The 24,506-nt window shown below is 43.6% G+C and overlaps 1 protein-coding gene and 1 long non-coding RNA gene across 5 annotated transcripts in view; both read left to right on the top strand.

Annotated features, from left to right (window-relative positions):
- Window positions 1–4,027: 4,027 nt before the first annotated feature.
- Window positions 4,028–9,817, top strand: LOC135238269 (uncharacterized). The gene is made up of 4 exons (XR_010325086.1): window positions 4,028–4,656; window positions 5,278–5,654; window positions 5,905–5,981; window positions 8,674–9,817. It is a non-coding gene; the product is annotated as an uncharacterized LOC135238269 (long non-coding RNA).
- Window positions 9,818–13,040: 3,223 nt separating this feature from the next.
- tasora (transcription activation suppressor a) overlaps window positions 13,041–24,506 on the top strand; it is a 31,357-nt gene continuing 19,891 nt past the window's right edge. For 2 of the 4 annotated variants that reach the window (XM_064306394.1, XM_064306397.1), the window contains exons 1-9: window positions 13,042–13,492; window positions 17,728–17,873; window positions 18,589–18,681; window positions 19,752–19,824; window positions 22,819–22,910; window positions 23,063–23,197; window positions 23,413–23,543; window positions 23,641–23,673; window positions 24,256–24,369. In XM_064306394.1, coding sequence (XP_064162464.1) covers window positions 13,189–13,492; window positions 17,728–17,873; window positions 18,589–18,681; window positions 19,752–19,824; window positions 22,819–22,910; window positions 23,063–23,197; window positions 23,413–23,543; window positions 23,641–23,673; window positions 24,256–24,369 — 1,121 coding nt within the window. In that variant the 5' untranslated portion in view covers window positions 13,042–13,188. Of the gene's footprint in view, window positions 13,493–17,727; window positions 17,874–18,588; window positions 18,682–19,751; window positions 19,825–22,818; window positions 22,911–23,062; window positions 23,198–23,412; window positions 23,544–23,640; window positions 23,674–24,255; window positions 24,370–24,506 lie in introns of all 4 variants that reach the window. The other 2 variants (XM_064306396.1, XM_064306395.1) reach the window with 2 other exon arrangements.

Raw genomic sequence — 24,506 nt, 5'->3', positions numbered from 1 at the left:
GGTGAAGGCTAATTAAATTCTGTTGTCAATTCTGTTTTGTGACAATCTTCCATTGTCACAAAAAATGTAAACGTCAATTCTGGAGTTGAAATTATAAATTCTACATATGTATGTGTTTTAACGATTGTAACGAATAAATATTATCCATAGTTCATAATTACTGACTAACATTGTTGTGAAGATGGGAGGGGGTCTGGACTGGTGAGAAAGTTCTGCCCAAGCCCTCTCTGTAAACAGTAAATCAAACCTTATTCAGCTTATTTGGGTGACCACTGAACATAATACATGAGGACTGGCTCAACAGGAGGTCAAACGAGTGATGTGATACGAATGTAATAAATGTTCAGAGAGACTGCCCCTCTGTGGTGCATTCATCCTGTTGTGTGAATGGGCTCCTCTTCTGCAGAATAAAGAATACTGATTATTTACACTTCCTGCCTCGTACCTTTTTCCACCAGTTCTTGGAGTCAAACAGTTCTGGCGTCATAAACAGGACCTGACCATTCAGTCTCCCGCGCCACTCCACCTACACTTGTGAAGACCACGCGTTATATAAATAAGGTAGGCATGTTTTCTTACAACTTTCATGACTGTGTATGGTAATGGCCTGCTGGTTGTCAGCGAAAAAATTTTTTTGGGTGAAAACAAGTAATATTAATTGTATTGCTGAATGAGGCTGCAGTAAACAGGTGTTTGTTGGTAATCCTTTGGGGTAGTCGGTTCAAAGCCCTGACCCTTGCCTACACTGCAGCCAACAGGACAGCCCCCATCTACTTGCAGGACATGATTCGATCCTATGTGCCTGTTCGACCACTCCGCTCTGCTGCAGCAGGGCGCCTTGTAACCCCTACCACCCGACCAAAGCGATCACAGAGCTTCTCCGCCCTAGCTCCCCAGTGATGGAACGAACTCCCCGTCCCTCTCCGAACCTCCCCCTCACTACCTATCTTCCGCCGTGGCCTGAAGACTCATCTCTTCAGACTATACCTAGACTAACCACCACCACGCTGTATATTTCACTCTAAATCCCCCCCACCACCCCTTTTTCATGACACTTGTTACATGTTGCCCCATTGCAGCACTTTTTGGTAATTTGTATTTGTCCTAATACTGTAGCTTATTCTATTGCCTAGTTGCCTTTGCAGTGGTTAGGTCTGAATGTTCACTGTGTGAACTAAACTGTGTTCTTGGCTAGAAATAGCTGTACAAAATAAGTATTGTATCTTACTGAACCTGTGTTTAGTAGTTGTCTATGACCATGAAATGCACTTTTTGTACATCGCTTTGGATAAAAGCGTCTGCCAAATAAATGTAATGTAATGTAATGTAGCTGGTGTGCATCTGTGACTGTGACAGGATAGATCCGCTCTGCCTGTCCGGTCTTTGGTACAGTAGCTCTCTGTAGGGGTCCGTTGTGGCCCAGGTCCACAGTTTGTAAGATGCAACAGGCATCTCTGCGCGGCTTGGTCTGGTCCGTGTCGCTGCAGCTGGACATTGTGTCATGGCTCGTCATCACAACAATCTGTGGCACCTGTTTCCACAGTCCCCCCGTCTGAAAAGGAGGCACAGTAATCTGCCTCAAGGTCGGACGTGTGGGCTAACAGGACCAAACAAGGCATTTGGAGCAGTGCTCAGTTTGGTAAAGTCCTGGAACCGAGGGGTCTGCTCCCTGCTTGCACTTTAGCCTATCATGAGTTGTCGCATTCCAGTGTTGAGAAAACTGCCAATTCGCTATGGCCAGCTGGGCAGGGAAAGGACTGCTGGTATTTTTCAAGAACTACTGTTAACAATGTAGTGTGTGTGCACAAACGAATAGCGGAGCTGTTCTTAAAACTCCTTTGCATTCTCAGCCTTTTCTTGAAGGGTCATTTCATCACATTCAGCTTTAGTTCACTGGTTCCTTCACACCAGTAGGAAGAAATAAATATGTACCGGTAATTTTTGATAAATTTTCATGGTGGGTTGAGGCCTACCTACCCACAAGTGCATGAGCAGACAGCGTTTTGAAACTTCTGCTGAATGACTACATTCCTCGTTGGGGAATCCCATGCAGAATTGACAGCGATCAAGGCACAGATTTCATTGGTAAGATAATGAAGGCCATATGTGAACCCTCAGTCAAGCATTTCATTGCCCCTACTACCCTCAATAACTGGGTTTGGTAGAAAACATGAACAGAACGTTGAAAAATAAAATCACTAAGATCATATGGTCAACTGGCAATGGGCTAATGTGGGTTGCAGCATTTCCTGTGGCTCTCATGGCAGTGAGAGCAACAGCTAATAAAAGCACTGGCTTGAGTCCACATGAGGTCATCACAGGAAGACCCATGAGAGTCCTGGGAGCTTTGTCCCACCTGGCCATGGCTGCTCTGCTACAGAAAATGGTGGATTATACTCTGTGTTTGCCTAAGGCATTAGCTTGTGCATCTTTTGCAGGCCACAGCAGCCCAATGTGGGCAGCCTGAAGACTTCATCCCTGCACCACAGCCAGGGGACTGGGTCTACATCAAGAAGCATGCGTAAGGTACGCCCGAGGCTGCGTGAATATGTCTATATGTTCAGTGTGCACACACATTCCTCAGAGCACACAGGGAGGTGCTGTAATGATGCCAATACCTCTAGACTGGTTTTCTACAGTTACCTTTTTGGCTATTAAATGTATTAACCAAAACAACAGATATCATCCCCACAATAACATTGAAATGGCCATATTTGAAATGTTAGCTAAGCCCTTCAATTGCTCTGACCAAACTGGGTATTTTTTGGTTATTTCTTTAAACATTACATAAATGCCACCAGCAATAAAGTTGATCCATGCATATAGAGAATATCTCTCTCTGCACTAATAACACTGAGATTGTGTTTATAGGAGAAAGTCACTGTGACTACATCCTCACTTGTAATTCTCAGTTTAATAAAGCAGAACCAGATGGTACAAATTATACTGTGTGATTGGTTCTTTTTTTATATGGGCACACCGGAGGTTCTGGTTGCATCAGCCTGTTGAAGGCGCCTCTGAGGGTATACCTGTGTTTGTGTATGAACACATGCCTGTGCCTGCGTATTCACATATGTGCTTGTGTGTGTGAGAGAGAGAGAGAGAGAGAGAGAGAGTGTGTGTGTGTATAAGAGAGAGAGAGAGAGAGAGAGAGAGAGAGTGTGTGTGTGTGTATAAGAGAGAGAGAGAGAGAGAGAGATAGTGTGTGTGTGTGTGTGTGTATGGGAGAGAGAGAGAGAGAGAGAGAGAGAGAGAGAGAGAGAGAGAGAGAAAATGTGTGTATGTGTTCACTAACAAGAGCCACAGGGACTAGCAAACAATATTTGAATTTATACACCAGAGCAAAGCACCATGGGAATATGACTCACAAGCCAGTGAACGGAGACAGAGGCTTATTCTCATGAGTGGCTGTTAGCCCTCCGGAACCCCGTCCTCACATTTCCTCTTAATCTGACTGGCTGAATCCCACATTGCTGCCAGACTGACTCTTGTCCTTTTGCACTGCTGCTGTCCACATGCAGGCCAGTTGGTCAGTTTCTATATTTATTTGAGACATCAGTTTTGCAAATGTATTTCTCGCTGCATGGGTGTGTTATATCATCCTCCCTGTGCTCACTGAGGTCTGAAGAAGGGAAATATAGGGCAGTTCTACCATCATTTAAATAACGGCAATAGTTTTGTTGGACAGTACTACACAATCCTAATAAGGACATTTTTTTTTTCTATTCATTTTCAAATAAACCTCAGATGAATTTCTAGTTCTACACAAATTCACATTTGAATTATGATTATATTGTAAACTCACAATATCTCTAATTTTATGTTTATGTCATGGTTAAAAGTAATACCCCATTAATACCCTTTGCGTTTCGATCACCGCTTCGGTAATTTCTTCCCACAGCCCACTTTAATAATTCTAGAGCTATAAATCTCAAGAAGAAGATCTTGTAAGAACAGTCACTAATGTAAAGTTTTTGTGAATCTAAAAACACCTGTGCTCCATCAAACAGTTACTTACTTGCCAATTTGCCCATGTAGTCTATGTGGGTTTTCAGTCTGTCAGTGTCCCTAAGCAAAGGCACAGTCTTAAATTGTGAATGAACATAATTTCATCAATTTTAATACTGCTCACCACATTCTGATGTAAAGATCTGTTGTGGCTCTGTTGTGATTGATAGCTCGGAGGGCAGAACCAAAGTATAATCGAGATCAACGATTGGCTGAAAGTTACACATCAGACTTGAATTCACTCAGTGTGAATTTGTAAACAGGAATTTGGATTCGCGCTCTGTTGGAAATGTAGAAGAAGCTGTATGAAGGGAAAATATAAATCATGCGTTGCGTGGTTCAGGGCTGTGATAGTTATACAAAAAGACAGCAAATACATTTTCCCAAACGATCCTGAACTTTGCAAACAATGGCTGCTTGCCATTCGATACCCTGGCTACAATCCCTATCGATTTCGCAGAGTTACAGCCTTTACGTGTATGTTGTGAACACTTTGTAAGAAATGATTATCCGGAATCGGCAAGCTACAAACCACAGCTCAAACCTGGTTCTGTCCCTACCATCTTCCCATGGTTCACCGAAGACACCGGGTCCGATACTACCGACAATGCGGCTACAGCGAGCTCATCGTCTGCTGTACCACCGCAGGTAAGGTGCTGAATTATGGCTAACGTGATTGCAAATATTTGAGCCAAATGTATACTTTTAGGTCGCTAGCATAAGAGACGCAAATACGTATCGTAATGTACGCATGTCCCCCTGATGTAATAGTCACTATAATTGTGCAACATGTAACTGTTAGACAACCAGATTACTCACAATTGTTTCAGAAGCATTATCTCGATTCGATCACATTAGACTTGGTCTAAATTCTAAACAGAGTATCTTCTAACTATATATCTGTATCGACAGAAATTTGAAATAGGAATTCATCCGAGCAATCTCACATGGGGGAGTTTTCTCATTTAGCATTGGCCTGGTATAGTGGGTCGGTGGATGGATGTTGGGATTATTCTTAGGGAGTGGATAGTTTAGTCGCAATCGTATCATTGTTTTAGATTTGTGGGCTTGTGAAGCCCTTTGTGAATGTGTGTGCAAGGGCTTTACAAATAATTGCCCCATTTCAACAATGTTACCCTGACGTATTTGTAAAACACTTTGCACTTGGATATGTGGTTCTTTGATATGAGGATGTATGCATGTCAATACCTCATTATGAAAATTGCACAAGTAGCCTACATTACAGTGTTTATTGTTAATTTCTTTCAGGGCACAGCAGTGATATCACATTTGAGATATCTAGACTCCCTACAAGTGATGAGTCCTGCCCAGATACGTCATTTGTTGGTCCACTTTGGAAGAATGACAAGTGGATTGTTTATGAATCGAAACTTTTGGAGCTTTTAAAAAAATGCAGAGAATGTCAGGGGCCTGTTGAAACAATGGTAAAGAAAAGACAAGGTGGGATGCTCAAAATAGAATGGGTCTGTATCAACAACAACTCAGGACACTGGACATCCTGTCCATCAATCCGAGGTGTTCCAGAAATCAACCTCCTCACCTCGCTTTGCTGTCCTGTTCACAAGACATTCTTCAAACTGGACAGGGGATTGATGTCTGTGGAGATGACAGAGGTGACTCACCAGGTAGGTTAATAATTCAGGTGTTGATAATTATTATACAAATGTGAACTTTTTATCAATAGTCAAAATAAGCAGAAGACAAAACACCACTGCTGCTTTGGATGCATTGTTGTTTCAACCAATAACTTTCAAGTTGTCTGTGGAAATGTCTGAATGTGATAGGCTCTAGAACGGGTGTAAATGTATTTGCCATAAGAGGAGAAGCCTCAATGCAGTACAAAACTATTATTATTGCTGTTATTATTTTACACAGGCCACAATGCCAAATACACCACATACAGCATGATGGAAGACTCTACTAAGAGAGTGATCCACTTTGAACTTGTGCAGGTATGTGATGAGTGTTATTATATTTTTAATTTCTTGACTTTCATTTGAAATAAACAGACTCTAGACCTATACCAGTAGTCTAGTAATGCAGTCACAATTGAAACTCAAAGAGCTACTGCCGTGTCTAGGAACCGACAGAATTCAAAGTCCAATCTTTAATTTGTAGAAAACAACTTCACGAGGGAAAAGACACCACAGCAGCAAGCTCTTCAGAAAAGTTAGACTTTATTTGCACAGGTGCACAAAGCCGGATCAATTCTGCAGAATTGAACCTCGATTGTCAGTTTTACATTCATTTTATACACTGTGCACCCCACAACTCCCCCTAACACATTCCATCTGTCCTTGGCACCACAATGATTTCCTGTTCTTGGGTCTACCTGACCTTCTTGGCACCACAGTGATTTCCTGTTCTTGGGTGATAACGTCATTGTGGAAAGTTACCCCAACTTTCCCTTAAAAAATATTAGTCTTTATTCTGTAATTTTCCATTAAGAATACAAGTCACAGCCTCCTGTAATTTTCCATTGTATTCAGGATACATAGGGGTCACTGTAAACTATTAGTCTTCTAGCACATTTATTAGCAGTTGATCAGTTTGAAAATATAAGTGTATGGTTAGTATTTGATTAATGTTTTCTGCTGAGTGAGTAAGTATGGTTTTTTTAAGCCTTCTGCATTCTCTTGCTTTTTTTCTACAGTTGATACTGTGGTTTCTTGCGTTTCCATAAGCTCAGCTGCAACTAATGATACAGGTTTATTGGATTACATATTGATTATATGAGTGAATAGTCATACATGTGATGTACTTTTATCATGGAGCATTGAGAGTTTGGAGGAACCAGTTTGATCAACATTGATGGGAATACCCTAACTTTGACATGTGACATCACAATCATGGGGAATCTCAAAATGTTCCTACACTACAAACTGAATTCACTGTCTATTGTAGCAGTGCATTCTGAAATTACTGCACATAAGGTCACGGATAGATTAATAATATTAACATTAGATTAATAATGGCTATGCAATGAATATCATGTAACCACTTTGGGCAGAACTACACACTGACATTTTCACAGTTCAGTTTTACTGAAGATCACTTCATCAGCCTGCTTATGACATTGATCACACAGCACTGCCCTCATACTGCTCACGCAGTTGAAGACACAACCAGGCTCATTGGGAGCGAATATCTGCACCAGACACCCAAGGTTGAGCTAGACCAACCAAGAGCCTGTCTCTCATCTATGTGAGCTCTGTGAGATAGTGCTGTGTGAACTCTGATATAAGCTTATTAAATTATAATCGAGGTAAGTTGATGAACTATACTTACTAACCATCAATAATGTGAACTGTAAAACAGATCTAATAGATTCAGTTAACACTGTTAGTGGTGTCCTAAGTGGTTACAGGAAAATCTTTGCATCCTTTTTCGTAATTATCACTCTGGCAATGAACCCCTGTACAATTTACACAAGGTGAAGCTACACAAACGGGCTTATTGGGTGTCAGCCTTGGGTGTCTGGAGGAGTTCACTCAGGTAGAGATACCAAAGGTTTGATGATATATTTGTTTTTGAACACTGATTCAAATTACTGAGATTTAGTTACTGGCTATTGTAAACACATTTTATCAGAGAATTACATTACATTACATTACAGGCATTTACATTGTATCCATTTATACAGCTGGATATATACTGAAGCAATGCAGGTTAAGTACCTTGCTCAAGGGTACAACGGCAGTGTCCTACCCGGGAATTCAACCTGCGACCTTTCGGTTACAAGTCCAGCTCCTTACCCACTGTGCTACACTCCGTCCGAATGATTACATTAGTTTTTGCTACACACTCATTCGCTCATGTTGTTGGATTAAAGGACCGGTCTAATTTTGACTTCTCGCCATTAGCAGAGATTGCCCCGTCTTCAACAAATTTTGTGTACATAAGTGTATACAGTGTACATTTTTAAAAATCATTCACTGCCATTCATGTTGAAACGGTGTGGAAAAACACTCTACGAGACTTGAAAGTTGCTAGGTATAGGTAATTCACCCTTTTGAAAATCACTACGCCGTTTATTTTATCCAAAATTACTGTATTACTCTAATACAAGCCATTCAAATTCACACATTGATATCAAATCACCTCCTTTTTAATTTACATGACATTCCAAGAAATTACCTTTATGCTGTGCAGTCTGCTTATTTTTCCAGTGGGTTCCATTGGCTTCTTTCTGAACCACACAAATTTAATAAGCATCTTATTCCATTGTGTAAATGCATTCGGGATAATGGAAATGCGCTTCCAGAGGAAACAGAGATCGGGACTGAAAAGAGATTAATTTCGCTGGTTTCAGTTCTCTTTTGTAGCAAGAGAGCTTCCCCAGTTTACTTTGTATTTTGTCAAACTGATAATCTGTATTTCATGATTAAGCGCAAGGATAATATTTGCAAGGATATAGGTTTTTATGGTCATTTTTTACAGTGTTTAAAGTAGTAAATTATATATTTTTCGCCATACTTCAGTGGTGACGGCATTAAACTTTCCCATTTTACATGTAAGAAAACACATCTATTATTATGTTCAATAAAGTAGGATTGATCCATCTAAAATGTAGATTTTAGGCTTTCAAATGCAGAGAAACTGTTATTATTGTCTCTAGCAGAATGTTTGCTTTCTGTTTTGCAGATCCTCTGAAGTTCTGAATGCTTATTAATTTGGCTCTTCAGATAATGCAGAGTCATCAGGGAGTATACAGTATTCAAGAAAGATTTTGGATGTGAAGATGGGTAAGAATTTTTTGTGGATATTTCCCGATAGAAATTCCCATATTCTTGGCATCTGGTTTTATAGCTGCCTAGAGAGCATCCTATTGTTATTTAAAAAATAATTCAAATACAAATTACATTTAGAAATATATAAAGCACAGTTATTCTAAGGAATATGTTCACATATTAGCAATGCCCATGAATAATCAGAAGTTATGACAAAATTTGAACTCAGGAAAGGCATATATTCTCTAAACACTCTATATATAATGCTCTTGTTTGTTTTGTTATTAAAATCTGAAGTGAGACATCTTTAGATCCCTGTAATAAAGTGTATTTATTGACTTCTGCTGAGCTGCTCAGACAGTCCTTTCCCAACTCAATTTTACCTTCTACCCTGTGTATTATCTTTAGGCTTGGGTATAATTTCACTGCAACAGAGTACACTTCAACAAATACCAGAGGATATTTTTGTCAGTATGGTGGCTCAGAATTTTATACTCTGTTTGATTTCTTTTATTATGCATCTCCACCAAAGCTTTTGATGGCAGTCTATGAACTAGTAAACCATTCCTGGCCTCTAAAGATGTAAAACACTTACCTACTGCAGGAAATACAAATTTGCCATCTGTCTCTATCAAGTCACCCTGCTATTTATTTCTGCTGATTGTGCTTCTGTTGTGTGTGGTGGTAGGTATTTGTAAATGAAATAAACTGATATGTTCAAACTCAAAAGAACTCTAAACTGCGTCTGACAAGGGTGATGCAATTTTTTTCTATGCTGGCACCTGCTAGTGCTAGTGTATCTTTCTTATTTCATGACTGTCTTGCTGTGGTTCCATGGAAACACATTAGCATCTTACAGAAAACAACTTGTTCCGTTTAATTTGTTTATTGAGTACTTAATTTTCATTCGCTGTCAGCAGTCCCCAAGGAAAGGCACTTACCCTTGCAAAAGCAGATACTCAAGAGATCGGAGCAATACAATATAAGTATACAGCAAAGGTATTACTTCTGTAACAAGTCACAAATTTGCCTTAAATTCATTGCAAGTGATTTAAAAATTTGAAAGTACAATTAAAAGAGATAAATCTTGAGTATGTACAGTGCAGTCTGTCTGTATTTGAACACTGATACACTTGTTATTTTTGGCTCTGTACTCCAACACATTGGATTTTAAAAGAAACAAAGAATATGAGGTTTGGCTGTCACCTTTAATATGAGGTTATCCATATCCATGTCGGATTAACAATGTAGGAATAACAGCCATTTTTATACATAGCTCCCCCATTTTAGGGTACCAAAAGTAATTGGACAATTCACTGCTCAGCTGCTTCTTGGCCAGCTGTGTGTACTTGTGATGTGGTGGCCAACACCCCAGGAACAGACGGCAGGAACCCCAAAGATGAGACGGCAACAGCAGGACAGTCCAGGAGACTTCTGCATAACTTCATAATATATTCCCCTTTATTGTGAACAATTACCTGAAACTCAGTACACCAGGTCACACCCATAGAATGTAAGCACCAGTTACTGCCCTCTCCATTGTCTACCACCCCACTCCCTGAGCAGTGCTCCCCACTGATTACCTCATCAGGGTGCCCCTCTCTGCCCCGGTGCCTGCCATCATGCCATGAGCTCATTTGCAGGCAAGGGCTTTCAGCCGTGACGCCTGATACGCGTTGGTTCCCATACATTAATAAGACGGTGGAAAACAAGTGAGATTAAGCACACAGAGTGAAATACACAGGGACAAACATAATTAATAGTGACTCCATAATTAATAGTTGGCCCAGGCCCAGCCCCATTCTGAGAAAATCAGATTCACCCTGGTGTGGTATGTGTGAGGCATATTTTTTTCCAACCACAGGTAGCCTAATACCATTGGCCTGTAGCTTAAGTAACACAGGCACGAAAGCTACAAGAAATATGGCAAAGAAGAGGGCATTAAGCTTACATGTGTGGGTCCAAGTAGACATTGTGGGAAAAAGGTTATTCCCTCTGAGAAATTGCAAAGAAGCTTAAGATTTCCAGGTGCAATATTTAGTACACACTCAGAGGGGTCCAGCTGATGGGCAGTAATATTAACAGGAGAAAACCATCGTAAAATTGCATGGCAACTTATGATCTGCTGGTCTAAAAGGATGTGCATCTGCCTTTTTTGGTTCAGTGTTGATGGTGTTTGGCCCACAGGAGTCTTTTCTTCTTGTTGACAACACATCAGAAGAAGATTCTACCACCGCGGTCTCCGTTCCTGGAGAGCCAGGGCGTGTGCAGGTTTCCCTTTTCACTCAGCACTTAAGTTTACTCACCTCACCTGGTTTCTTGGGGTCTGAACTGGCTGCTGATTTTAAGGTTAAAACAAACCCCAGCAGCCGCTATAGCTCTCTAAGACCAGAGTTGCAGAACTCTGTCCTACAGCGTGACAGATAGTGTCACAGAACAGTGCTTTTTGGTGTAACCATGTTTAGCCATAATAATGTAACTTAACATAATGTAGAATATACAGTATCATTATTCACTCATTAATTTGGTAAAGTATTCAATTAAGAATATGGAAATGTAGACAATTGATTTTTTTAAAGAAAATGTTTTATTACTACTCATTCCAGTCACATTCCCAATGGTGGATAAATGCTGTTTGAAAAGCACCACCTCATCAGTAAGTGAAATATTTTCTGCAGGAAAGACACAGGCTAAGCTGGAATGGTGTTGTCTGAATTGTTCGAATTTTTTATTGTTTGCATTTACTATCTCGTAAATATGTTTTTAAAATGCAGTTACAAATTACTTAATGCCTAATTATTAGCAATGGGATGCGCTCATTAGATTGTCTGACTGGTCAGTGATTGGTCCCTCCTGACTGAGTCAGTGGCAGCGTTGCTACATATGTTTACCCACCGTATCCTGAGGTTGAAACGAGTCGCCTTGGAAGCTGAGCCCAGGCCTCATGAAGAGGGATCACCTGGGAAAACCCTGGGTGTGCAGCACAAAAACAACATCCCCTCACTGCCTGATGCAACTCATGGCAACAAGGCTAAAGTGGAGCCAAGCGAGCCAAGTTCCCTTGGGAAGAGGCCCCATGCTGGCTTTCCTGAGGGGAGAGGGGGTGTTAGTCCTGGACCCTGGGACCCTGTCATCCTCTCATGTTGATGGCATCCCTTTGTATGTGCCCCCCCCCCACCACTGCCACAGCAAAACTCCCACTCTGCTGTGGTCCCTCGGAGCCAATATTATAGCTCTGTTACCGCACTGTGTGGACTTCTTTAGCCTAATAAATAATGCCACCAGGTACTGGTACACCACAACCACTGTAGCTAAGCATCTTGTTAATCTGAAATTTTTAAATAAATATTAAGAACTGTAGATAGGCTACTGTACAGACAAGTACACTAAATATTGCATAAAGTGACACAAATCTTGCATGCAATGTGTTTTTTATGTGATTGCCTACCTGAGCTACTTGAATGTGCAAATAAAATTCTTGCAAGGACAGTAAAGTATGTATCTACCTACCTACTGATGTAGCAAGGCTACACCTGTGTGTGGAAACATAAATAAATGTTTTTGTCTGGAAAAGACAATAGCTCTTGATTTATTTTCCAGACAAAAGACTTACCCAGCCATAACCTGAAAGTTATCATTTAACTTGCAGTGAAACAAACTACCAAACTTATGGGCAAGAACAAAGTGCAAAGTGGCTGCTAATTGCTGCAGAAAATATTCACTGGCAGCGTTTGGGGATGTGCCGCACATGATCTTCCTGCAACCGTATGGTTGCAATTCAGAGAAGGGAAATAAATAATTCCAGTCACTGTACACTTGAAGGGCCACAAAAATATGTAAATAATGGGTCATGTAGAAAAAAAATCTGCGTTCGCTTAATTCTCTAGATCAGCAAAATGGGAACTACCACTGATGTAGGCCGATTAATGACCGACCTATAATTACAGTAACATTCTGCATTAGTTTTGATTTTTAAAAAATTATCTTCGCATTATGATTTTAGTGATAGAATAGTTTAATAAAAATAACATACTTGAGATAACGATATAATATAAAATGGTTCAGTAAATAATAACACAGTTGAGATAATAGAATATTTTAACTGGGGAAAAAATAACTGAAAATTTTCAGACCATTTATGTCGAGTCAGATCATACGGAGAAACTACAGTCTATGATACGAGGCTCAAAAAAGGTACAGGCTGTGTCAGAGTACAGTACACTCAAGTTCCTACAGGAGGCGCGACGTTCGTTTGTACGTGAGTGAGATTATAAATGCAACGTCGGGCGGCAGAGTGAAGCAGTGGAGAGGAAGGAGTACGTCAGAGAGACAGAATGGCGGAGGCAGGTTGAGAAGAGATAGTGGGAGAGCCATATACAGCGTCCGCAGAAGTGTGGAAGCGGCGAGTGTTTCATCCGTCGTCTGAAACATGGCCAGTAACCTCAATATGGAGAGACAGCAGAGCAAGGGAGCCGATAGAAGGCACAGCGGTGATGTTCCTGCGGAGAGTTGCGATATTTTGAAGCATTTGTTGCCCGCCGCGGTCGCATCCAGCCAAGATGGCGAACAAGCTGTGTGTGAAGGACTAGCGTCTGAGCAAGAAGCTACTGAAAGACGGAGGAGCGGAGTGTCGGAGCTGAGGCACAACAGTTCTCCCTCGGCATACCAGCGACCTTTAGATGAGCTGCCACGGCTAAACTTTCAGATCCCAAGGAAGAGCAAAGAACGGAAAGGTTGTGCATTCTCTCAAGCTAATGTTCCTAACACAGAGGCTATGTTCTGGTTCGTAGCTCATCTGCTGCATGTACGAGGCAAATCGCGTTTCTTGGCTGAGGTTAGAGAATTGTTTTGGCTTGATCCATCTGCAGAGGGTAGTTTATTAAGCGCGAACACCGTTATCATATGCCGGCAAACACTCAAAAGAATGCTCTAACACTGCAGGTAAGTTTCAGAGCTGGGAGACGGCATAAAAGCGGAGGACAACCACGTGAAGATGGTACCTTGTTTTTAACGAGTCGCGTGCCTTCATAAATTGAGACCAATCACAACAGTCGGATGGCCTTTAGTTTATTTTTGGATAACGGATAGGCCCACGCCTGAAGATCCATTAAGTCATTTTTTTGTCAAATTCTCTGAAGTGTGTGGGTATTTTTTTTAACCTCAGGTGCCAAGTTTTGTTTGCTTGGCCACACCCATCTCCAGTTGATGTCTAAAGGAGACCCCTCCATTTATTTTTGTTCACCCTTTCTCTCCACCCATTCAGTGAAAATGGATTAGCTTGATAAATTGATTTTTCAGCTGGTATCCTTGTGTGGCTGTAGTTATGGGGGCAAACAACAAATCTTCTTGAACCAGTATACCTGGTACCAGACATTCCAGCTTCCAGTTGGTTGAATCCAGTGATGATGAACGTTGAATAGGTCCAAGGCTGGTAGGCCTGTTGAGGGAGTCTAACTTTGTTTGCCGGTGAATTCCAGGGCCCTGTTCCTATAGGCGCACATCACTTCCAGTTCCACCTTCTTTAGTTCAAGCTATATTGAGGGGAGACCTTTTTGTTCTGCTCTGTAGCCACAACTGGACAGGTGCAGTCCTGGGGTCCTTGTGTGCAATGTCCAAGATACTTAATTTCTGGAAGACTATACCAGAAGTGGGCCTTTGCTCATGTGTTGAACGCTGGGCCTTCCTCCCTTGGCAGAGGACCTCTCTTGGTGGTGTTCTGCCATGTGTCCTCTGGCTTGCAGGCCTTACACATTCTCAGTGTTTAAGGATGGTCTGAGGTCTGGGACACTTTATCCATGCAGGTCAACCTCGTGGACTTAGTTTGCTAATAATCAAGCCTCCACATTGCAGATTAGATGTAGTTGAAACTTACATTCGGTCTAAATGCAGCTAGTCTTTTCCCCCTCATGCACATGTACAATATCACATTTGGGCTGGATAAACTCTTCTGAATGTGCTGTAAAAGAAATATAGTTTGTCACCTCACGTCCCTGTGTAGCGATTCTTGCAATATTATAGTGCACAGCAGTATAAAATAATGGTCCTAATACATGTTTTGGAAGAAAACAAAGTAAGGTCACATTTCAGTCTGAAAATAGGAGCATCTCTGAAGTCCTTTTAAGAAAATCTTTGTCCCGAACAGACTTTTAAAAAGCCCAGTGCATTTACTTTTTCCCTTGAACTTAAAATGTTTAAGTCACAAATTAAGATGTATCCTTTGTGCAAAAATTAAGGGGGGTGTTGGGGGGGGGGGGGGGGGTGGGTGGTTAGGGGTGTGTGTCTGTGTGTGTAGCATTGTCTTTTTATGTAAAGTATTTCCGTATGAGAGCTGGTGGAATGTCCCTTCAGCCTACTAAACAGTCACGCTGCTGATTTGGTTACAGTGTAAGCCAGCCTGACCTCCAGAAGAGCGATATCAAGCCCTCCTGTAGTGGGCAGTATAACAACCTTGCTGCTTCAGGACAAAAATAAATAAAGCATTCTTGATAAAATAGGCTTAAAATCATAGCATTTATTTAATTTTTGTATAAAGTAATTAAAAGAGTTTGTGATTTGGACTCCACGTGGTCTCGAAAAGGACAGTCATTAGTGAGGTTGCTGAATAATTTAAAATGCTACACCTATGATTGAGCACACTTCATGGCTGAATTTTGGACATATGGACATCAGTAACTTTGAGGCCCACAGATAGTATACTTGGGTATTTTAGAACACAACTTGGTTCACTTTAGGTACACATTTTATATTTGCATGACTTGTGGTTGGCTAGCTCTTAAGCTGTTTTCATGCAGTAGCTGGAATTTAATTTAAAAAGTCTAAGTGTTCTGAATCAAAAGAAAAAGAAACGGATTATTTGAATGTCTTCTCCATCTGCTGTAGCCCCTAGTGTGTGGAGGCTAGAATGCAGCCTCTTATTAAGTAAGCCCGTGTTACCAGTAGGGCTCCAGCATTTGTTCCTGTTAGATTAATTGGATCCCCTTTTAGACACGCAAGTGCACAACAAGGGATTGATAGATTAGCACCACCCCACCCTGTACCTCTCTGCCAAGAACATAAAGCTCAAACTGTGAATATTGTTTTTAAGGATCAAATGATGCAAACATGGTGCCCTTGCTAATGTGACTCACCTTTTGGCATTTGACTATAGTCAACACGGTTAATCATTCCTGTCTTCTTTCATTGTAGGTTTACTAACAGGAAGACCGTTTTGGACCAGATCTCTCCATTTACAAACCATTTACCCCTCCTAAAACCCATGAGTGTAAAACGTGGGCTGAATTCTGTGCTCCTCTCCTGTAGGCCATCCCACACTGACTCCCGTAATGTGTTTTCTGGGGGAGACTGCCGTGGGTGGCTGCGTTACTGTTGACGCGGGACTTCAGAGGGCTCAGTTTTGATCATTCCATATGAATAGTGTCAGTGAGCAGCATGCTGTTGTAGCCTGTAAACGTGTGGAAATTTGCTGCCTTCACTGTACTATGAAACACAGCTGTGGTCCTGCATGGTCCTGCTTTGAATGTCAGCTGTGTGTTTGCATTGCCGTGCAGTTTGTAGCAAACCCGGAATTATTAATGCGGTTCCCTTTTGGATACACAGTTGACATGAATGTAATTTATTTGAACGGGTTTATTTTGAGATCTTGCACATTTTGTTTGGCCTCATCAAGTGATTTGTTTTATAGTTGTCTCCATGAAATTGGAAAAAGGCAGATTGCCATTGCTTGAACACTTCAATGATTGCTACCTTTTCAGGCTGACCATAATAATGCTAAACCTGACTGTATAACCCATGTCAGTTCTGAAACCTAGCCTTGCTTTGTTAGAATGCAGTTGATGAGTATTAAGCCGTCATTTCAGTGGACCTTTGCTGACGTGATTTATTTTGTTACAGAAAAGAGGCTGGCTCTTAAGATAGACACCAAAACGTGCTTTGTTAGTGTGCACAGAGTTGCACCGCTGTAGTTTTTGGTAAACTCATAGTACGTTCTGTGAACCTTAAAGTGCTCTGAAATGAAAGGAGGAATTCAGTCATCTTTGTTACATCGGAACCAAAGCTTTAATGTTTTTTTTGAAGTCTGAGTATGTGATTTAATGTTGATCTTGCATGTGCTTCCTTAAACCTTCAGGAATGGTAGCCCCCCGGGCTAAGTGCAAGTATTGCTGTTTTTTTGAGGGGTAGGCAGCCAGAGCATCCAAGTGGTGCTCTGAACAGTGAGTGTGGGGTCTGGGAGGCGTCAGATTATGGGTTTCAAAGATGAAGCTGTAGTTAATACTGCAACACGTGACCTCGAAGTGTCAGTGTGCCTGGTGCTAACTCAAGGCGGAAATGGGATGCACATTGACAGGTGCTTCCTGTCTGTTGGTTTGGTAAAATGAGCACAGTGGGCCTGCTGTTCACGGGGATGATCGACTTTGTCTTGTAATGATGGGCTCTTGAAAAGTGAAATGAACCCCCCCCCCCCTTTCCCTTTCCCTTGTTTTTACTTGGTGAGCCATCAAGCGCTTGCCAACCCCAGTCTTTCTGCTGTCTGTCAACAGCATGCGCCAAATGTAGGCTAGTTATTACTGCACTCTACTGCTGTTTTGGATGTATGTGCTCTCCACCATGGATGATTTCAACATGCAGTATACAGAATTCGGCATTTCTTTGTCCACCTACCTGCGATTCTTGCTGTGAATGAGTTGACGAATGTATTTTGTCTGAAGTACAATTTACCCAGTATGCAATTCTATTACATTTTTGCAGGAATGCCTTTTATTTTTTACTGTAAACCATACTGCGGGTCACTTTCAAGGTCAGAGCCAGCAGGGAAATCTCTTGGGATCTGTTTCCTTGTGCAAGGCCTGCAGTTTTGTGCTTGCCTCTGGTAGCGAGAGCTGCAGTTTGCAGGTCTGCTCCGCTGCTGGGGGGCTGGGAGAGCTGGTCCCGTGCTGCATGCTAACTGCGCTCTCGCCCCTCTTTCTCACAGCCCTGTTCCAGTACCTCTCCCAGGGGTCGCGCGAGTTCGAGGACGTCGTCAAGATCCTCTCCTCCTGTTACAGAGACGCCTCCTCGGCTGGGACCTTCTCTTACACCAAGGCCCGACTCGTCCACAGCGAGCTCCTGGAGAAGGACGTAAGCTAGGCCTCTTTACCCGTATCTGGGGATGCATATCTTGGTTCTAAAGGGTTTTTTTTTTTTTTTTTTAAATTCCTGGAATACAAGGAGCATGCGGTATTTGTGCGCTCTCTATGTACGTTTATTTTAATAAAGGGTGTGTCACCAAAGATGTATTTGCCATTGAGTGGGTAGTAGGCTCAGACAGTTTGAAAAGCGCTGTTCTCGGTTGTATTAAAGAATTCTTTTTAGGACATGACCTATGACCTGTCAGTGGAGCCATGTTAGCATCGCTTTATATTGGCAGTGGTCAAACCAGTCTGCCAGCAGAAAAAAAAGAAAAGATGCAGCCTATGTTCTGTCTCAGGGAACGGTTATATTACCAGCAAAACTTGTGTGCTCTTCAGTCGGAAGTTGTTCTGCTAACCATCCTTCCGATGAGATGTAGACCTGAGGTCCTGACTTCCTATAGTCATGAAAGATCCCATGAAAGTTTTAGAAAGAGTCTGGTTGAAAGGATCAGGTGCCCCAGTCAAATTCCCCAGAAAAGCTAGCTCTAATCACCACCTAATCATCGGCTATATTTAATTGGCCATACAGTCCCAGGAATTCCCTATTCGCTGTGATTCCACTGTTGAAGGACACTTGAGTTGTTCCTAGTTGACCTACCTGATTCACTGAAGGTCAAATAAAGATGGATAAATAAGGTGTGATTTTGTTTGCTCCTTTGCAGTTCATTGAGAAGAAAAGGGAGATGAAACAGGATGGGCGAACAGACAAAGAGCTGGTGGAGTCCTACTGTTTCCTGCTACCAGACGCCTCTAAGGTAGGCGGGCCTGTTTGAGACTGTTGTGGTGTTGAGGTGGGGGCAAGGTTTGTGAATGGACAAAAGGACTGTGTTATGAAATGTGTGGAGGACAAAGGGAGGGGAGGAAACGAAACTGAGTCCTAGATAAACACACACACACAAACACACACACTGTGGTGCAGTCGCTTAAAATGGACTTTTAATTGGTCCTCGTGGCCTTGGCCGTATTTTCAGGTGTGTGGCTCCCTGGTAGAGGGAGGCTCGTAGCGTTCACGGGCCCCTGCTCTGCCGGGCCCCTGCTCTACCGTCCCCCGTGCCTCACTTCATGCCAGCTGGCTCAGAGGAGACTGGCCCTTTTACCCGCTCACAGAGAAATGGGCCTCCCACTGTCAATCAACAGCCTTCAAAACACTTAGGTCCTGGAAAGTCTGGGGGGAATGTGCATGGTAATGATGAGAAGAATCGGTGCTGAAAGCAAAATGCATCCATCTTCCAAATTCACTGGATTAATATGCCCTCTCTTATCTAAGGCTTGAGGTGTAAGTGTGCTGATAGTGTTGACAAATTTGACAGCACACTGGTTCGTACACACATTCCACGACCGAAAGTCTTCGTTCTCTGGAGAGTGAAGCGTGTGCCTTGTAGGCACTGAACATTAGAAAATGTAACGTGCTTCAGAAATATACATCGACTCGCAAAGAAGCGCCTTTAAGCCAAAAACAGAACAAATCCTTGAGTACTGGGAAGTATGAAGCCGATTTGACTGGGAAGACCTGCTGTAAGAGGCCAGCTGTGATGTCATTGCTGTTCCTGGGGTGGGACCTGTGGAGATGGAAGTCCTGTGTCGGTCCTGTCTGCTGCGGCCGCAGGGGGTTCCCTGCAGGAAGCGAAACGCCGTCGTGTTTCGCCGCGACGCGACCGAGCGGCGGCCCTGGGGCTCTCCTCCTCCTCCTCCCTCACTGCTGAGTCCTGTGTGACTGCGCGAGGGGGACAGGAGCGACGGCCGTGTGACCGAGTCTAGATGTGTTCTGAGTTCAGCTGTGGTCTGCGGTGGTCCATTTTGTTTCTCTTTTTCTCTCTCTCTCCAGCTTCATTGGATCTGTGAGAAGGGCCTGTCTGTAGGGCACACTCGGATCACCACACTGGGAAATCCAGCTATGGGTAGGTCTGGTGTGCGTATGTGTGTGTTTATGTGTGTTGTGTTGGACCAGCCATGCCACGGCCCTTATACACTCTGCAGTATGGGCAGGAGTGTTTGGGAGCATGGCTGGGTGCAAGACATCTCTCACAGTGTAGCAGTGTCTTCAGTTCTGGCCAGGGGAGAACTGGCTTTCTCTGTGTTCCCAGCTGAGCTCTCTTTATTAAATTAATATGATCTCTGTGACCGGTTTGTCAAAGCGCCACCATTTAATAAAATTAACTTTAGAAAAAATGAGGCCCTCAAGATGTTTTTACTTGAGGTTTCTTCTTTCAGGAAGACGTTTTATTTAATAGTGCTCAACATGCCGTATGTCAGATCACTATAATGCAGTTAGTCGCTTTGCCAAACCTAGCTGAGGTCTAGCTAGACCTGTAAAGACATGCAAACCAGTTCAGGCGCACGCAAACCAGCAGAGCTTTAAATAAACCACCGCAGACGCTGACAGACAGACACAGACGTGCGCAGACGGACACAGACGTGCGCAGACGGACACAGACGTGCAGGCGACACAGACGCGAGGCGACAACGGCGCAGCGACCGGCGCAGCGACAAACGGCGCAGACGGACACAGACGTGCGCAGACGGACACAGACGTGCGCAGACGGACACAAACGGGCGCAGACGGACACAAACGGGCGCAGACGGACACAAACGGACACAAACGGGCGCAGACGCTCTGCTGGTGCCTGTTCTTGGGGCCTTGCGGCAGGCTGTTGCGGGGCAGTGCACAAAGCGCATGGCACAGTGTCAGGGGGACATGCAGTCAGGCCCAGGGCTCATCAGACTCCCAGGAGGGGCTGAAGATACTCCCAGGAGGGGCTGAAGATACTCCCAGGAGGGGCTGAAGATACTCCCAGGAGGGGCTAAAGATACTCCCAGGAGGGGCTGAAGATACTCCCAGGAGGGGCTAAAGATACTCCCAGGAGGGGCTGAAGATACTCCCAGGAGGGGCTGAAGATACTCCCAGGAGGGGCTGAAGATACTCCCAGGAGGGGCTGAAGATACTCCCAGGAGGGGCTGAAGATACTCCCAGGAGGGGCTGAAGATACTCCCAGGAGGGGCTGAAGATACTCCCAGGAGGGGCTGAAGATATCCCAGGAGGGGCGAAGATACTCCCAGAGAGGGCTGAAGATACTCCCAGGAGGGGCTGAAGATACTCCCAGGAGAGGGCTAAAGATACTCCCAGGAGGGGCTAAAGATACTCCCAGGAGGGGCTGAAGATACTCCCAGGAGGGGCTGAAGATTTAGCCTCGTGTGGCAGAAACTCCACCAGCCGGGCCAGTCCTTGCATTGCGTGTTTGGATAGAAGCGCGCGTGTCAGTGCGGCCATGGAAAGAGGCGGGGCCGGGTCAGTGTGGAATCTCTCTCTCTGCTGTGAACTGAACGAAGGGGAAGCGGTCTCTCTTGGGCCAGGAGGCCGCCTCCATCTTCAGGCTGGAATAACTGCACCGCTTAGGTACTCAGATTAGGCTCTCGAGGCCCGTAGCACTGCTGGTCTTCTTTTCCGCTTGGTCGTTTGATTGATTAACATCACTGACTGACCAGAGATCCCACTCACCTGGTGCCTCAGGTCTAAGTCAGTGCCTGACTGAAGGGGAATAATTAAAGCCAGCAGACACTGCCCCCCCCCCCCACCCCAGGGCTGGATTTGAGTGTCCCTGCTGTAGACCTTCAGTTTTGTGGAGGGGAAACGCAGGGTGTTAATTGGGGATGATATTTTCAGTCAGTCTGAGATGGTTGTTCTGCTCACGGCAGGTCAGGATGTCTTAGCATACGGTGACTGTGCTTGGAAAACACCTCTGTGCTGTTAAATCTGCAGGAAAACAATGTTTAATTAAGCTTTGCGGTAGAGGCGCAAAGAGGAAATAAAGATGTCTAAATAAAAATGTACTTAATTTCTCAAACTCTTACCAGGTATGTTACAATGATTTATAAGGAGAATGTGCTACTTTGTTTCTCTTTGTATGTCGGCAAAAAATGTGTAGAAGAAAAAGAAAATGAGCAGAAATCGTCCTTCACTGAAGACGTTGGAAACCCTGTACTGACCTATGAATGAAGTTTTGAGAGGTCTCTTGGGGCACTGCTTTGGTTCTGGAAAAAAAAGAACTGCATCACAGGGAGAGGGAGGGTGGGAGGGTAGGCCAACCTTTTCTGCAAATAAACTAGAAGAGGCGGCCATGCAAACAGCAGCGGTCTCTGTTTATTGTTCACCGGTTACGGTCGCCAGGGTGAGCGGGCCCGGCAAATAGCTGTGCGTTTACTCACCTCGCCACAACAAGCCACACCCCTCTGAACCCCCCCCCCCACACACACACACACACACACACACATTCAGCTGGTGTGTGGTCACACAACTGGCTGAGCTCACTGCATGGCAGAAGCTCTTCTCTGAGGGCGAGAGGCTAACATGCAGAGCAGTACGGCCAGGTGCAGGGCTAAAAGAAAAACTCACAGGTGGACAGTTGAGAATGCACCTGTGCACTGTCCCTTCTCCCAGTGTTTTCAGTCATGCACTCCTCCAGTGCTGTCAGTCACATTCCTGGAGGACTCTAGTGTCTGCATTTCTTCTATGGTGTCCTGTCAATCAGCTGCTAATTTAGGCCTTGGTAACAAAGTTGTGTGAACTCTAGCCAATTTGTAACTTCAGTTAAGCATTTAAATGCTGAAACGCAACAAAAACTGGAGCTCAACACTCCTGAGACGCGTGTTTTCATCTGATGAGCAATGTGTCCTCAACAGATTGCGTTCCAAACAGGATTCATCTCATTTGAATTGAGCGAACGCCCATTATTCATACTCACAGGAGCAGTTATGGATGAATTATTAGGCGATTGTTTGTTGATCGTGTTCTTGTGACTTTGTATTATGATTACGTTACTCTTGTTCTCACTGTGCAACTTGTCATTGATTTCTGCAAATATTGATTTTTCTTTATTCTTTTTTTGTCTTCTTAGGCGTTTATCTGTCCAAATACTCCGATTTGCTCCAGATCAATACATTTGACTTGGGTGCCACGGGCGATATTATTATATTCAAAGTTATGAAGGTAATGTTTTGAAAATAAACTTTCTCCTTTATGTAGTACAATAGTGCAGTAGTTTTGGTTAAAGTTTGTGTTTTGATGTTTAGTTTTAAAGGTTGCTGGCAGTAGGGTGAGGCGAGACTTTGCCTGAGCAGGTTACTCTTTGTCCCTCTCAGGGAAAAGTGAAAAGCATATATGAGAACATGTCCAAGAACCTCCTGGATCCCACGCCCAAATTCGACTGCCACGTTTCCAAGAACGCCGCCAGGGTGACCTCCCTCCTGTCCTACAGAGGGTTTGAGCTCACGCAGGTGTGTACTGCAGCACGTGGAACAGTGCGTGCACACGCACTAATGTATTCTACTTAACCTACCTACTGGTACGTAACTTCATGGTTAGTTATGGTGAATTTACATGTTAAGATTGACGAGGAAAGAAGGATTTATTGAATACCGTTGTGTTCCTGCACAATGCAGCTCTGAGCATTGCAGCAGTGTGGCTGACTGTGTTTGTCCTTCATTCACAGCAATACTTCTACGAGTACTCCTTCGATGACATCAAGCACCGCCCCCGACACGTCTGTCCGTACGCCGTGGTGTCCTTCCTGTACAAAGGCAAAGAGGCCACGCCCCCTCCAAAACCCACTGCCCCCCTCAGGTACCCTCTCCTGCATTGTCTGTGCCAGCTCTTAAACTGACTGATATCTGCGTATGTGACTTACGATGCGAGCTTACTTGTTTTGTCTCGGTTTCAGGTCGAACTGCAGCATCTCTGAAGGAAGTAAAGGTAAAGGGCTCTCCTGGCTGTTTGGCGGTTGCTGGTTGTGAGCTTGAAATTGAGGAGGATGAAGCCTTGCCTGAAATCGTGAAATTATTGCTCTCGGCCTGTTTGACTGGTAGCCAATCAAAATACGAACAGTCGTTTGACTCATTAGCTAAATAATCCATGCCAGTCAGTAGCTAATCGTCATTCAAAATTTTGATCTTGTTGCATTTTTTTTTTTTTTTTTTTTACATGACAAAATTCTGTTTTATTTAACGTAATCTAATGTGAGGTTTCGGCCTCCTATCTTTCAAGCTCACAAGTTGCCATTCGTGTATATAAATGTATGTTAAGGTTGGGGCTCGGTGCAGAAAATCAATTAATTTGATCCGTTAATTGAAAAATTCTTTGTTCTCTCAGGAATTTCCAGAACCAATTGATTTAAATTGGAATTGAGCCCAACTTTGTTACGCGATGCTTGTAGGCCCATTTGAACTCATCTGGGAAAGTGTTTAGTATGCTGAGTTGCCTTTAAGTTACTTGTTAGTAAATAACTCTGTAAAGGTTGTGATTGACGGCCTGTCTCCTCCCCCTCCTCCCGTGTGGGCGTGGCAGCCAGGAGCAGCTACACTGTGTGGAGCGGGCAGCTGCTGAACGGGGGCAGGGTGGTTTACCAAGTGGGCCTGCGCTCCTCTACCCGCCCCTTCCTCCCCTTCAAACTGTGAGTACCTATTCTGTCTCTCTCTCTCTCTCTCTCTCTCTCTAGCTCTCTCTTGCTCTCTCTCTGTTTCTTTCTCACCTCTCTGTGTTGCTATCTGTATGTCTGATCATTCCTCCCTGTGAATAAACACACACGCA

Source organism: Anguilla rostrata, chromosome 13 (assembly GCF_018555375.3).
Source record: "Anguilla rostrata isolate EN2019 chromosome 13, ASM1855537v3, whole genome shotgun sequence".
NCBI classification, from domain to species: Eukaryota; Metazoa; Chordata; class Actinopteri; order Anguilliformes; family Anguillidae; genus Anguilla; species Anguilla rostrata.
The sequence above is the reverse complement of the archived record's forward strand: the minus strand, read 5'-3'. Positions and strand labels throughout refer to the sequence as shown.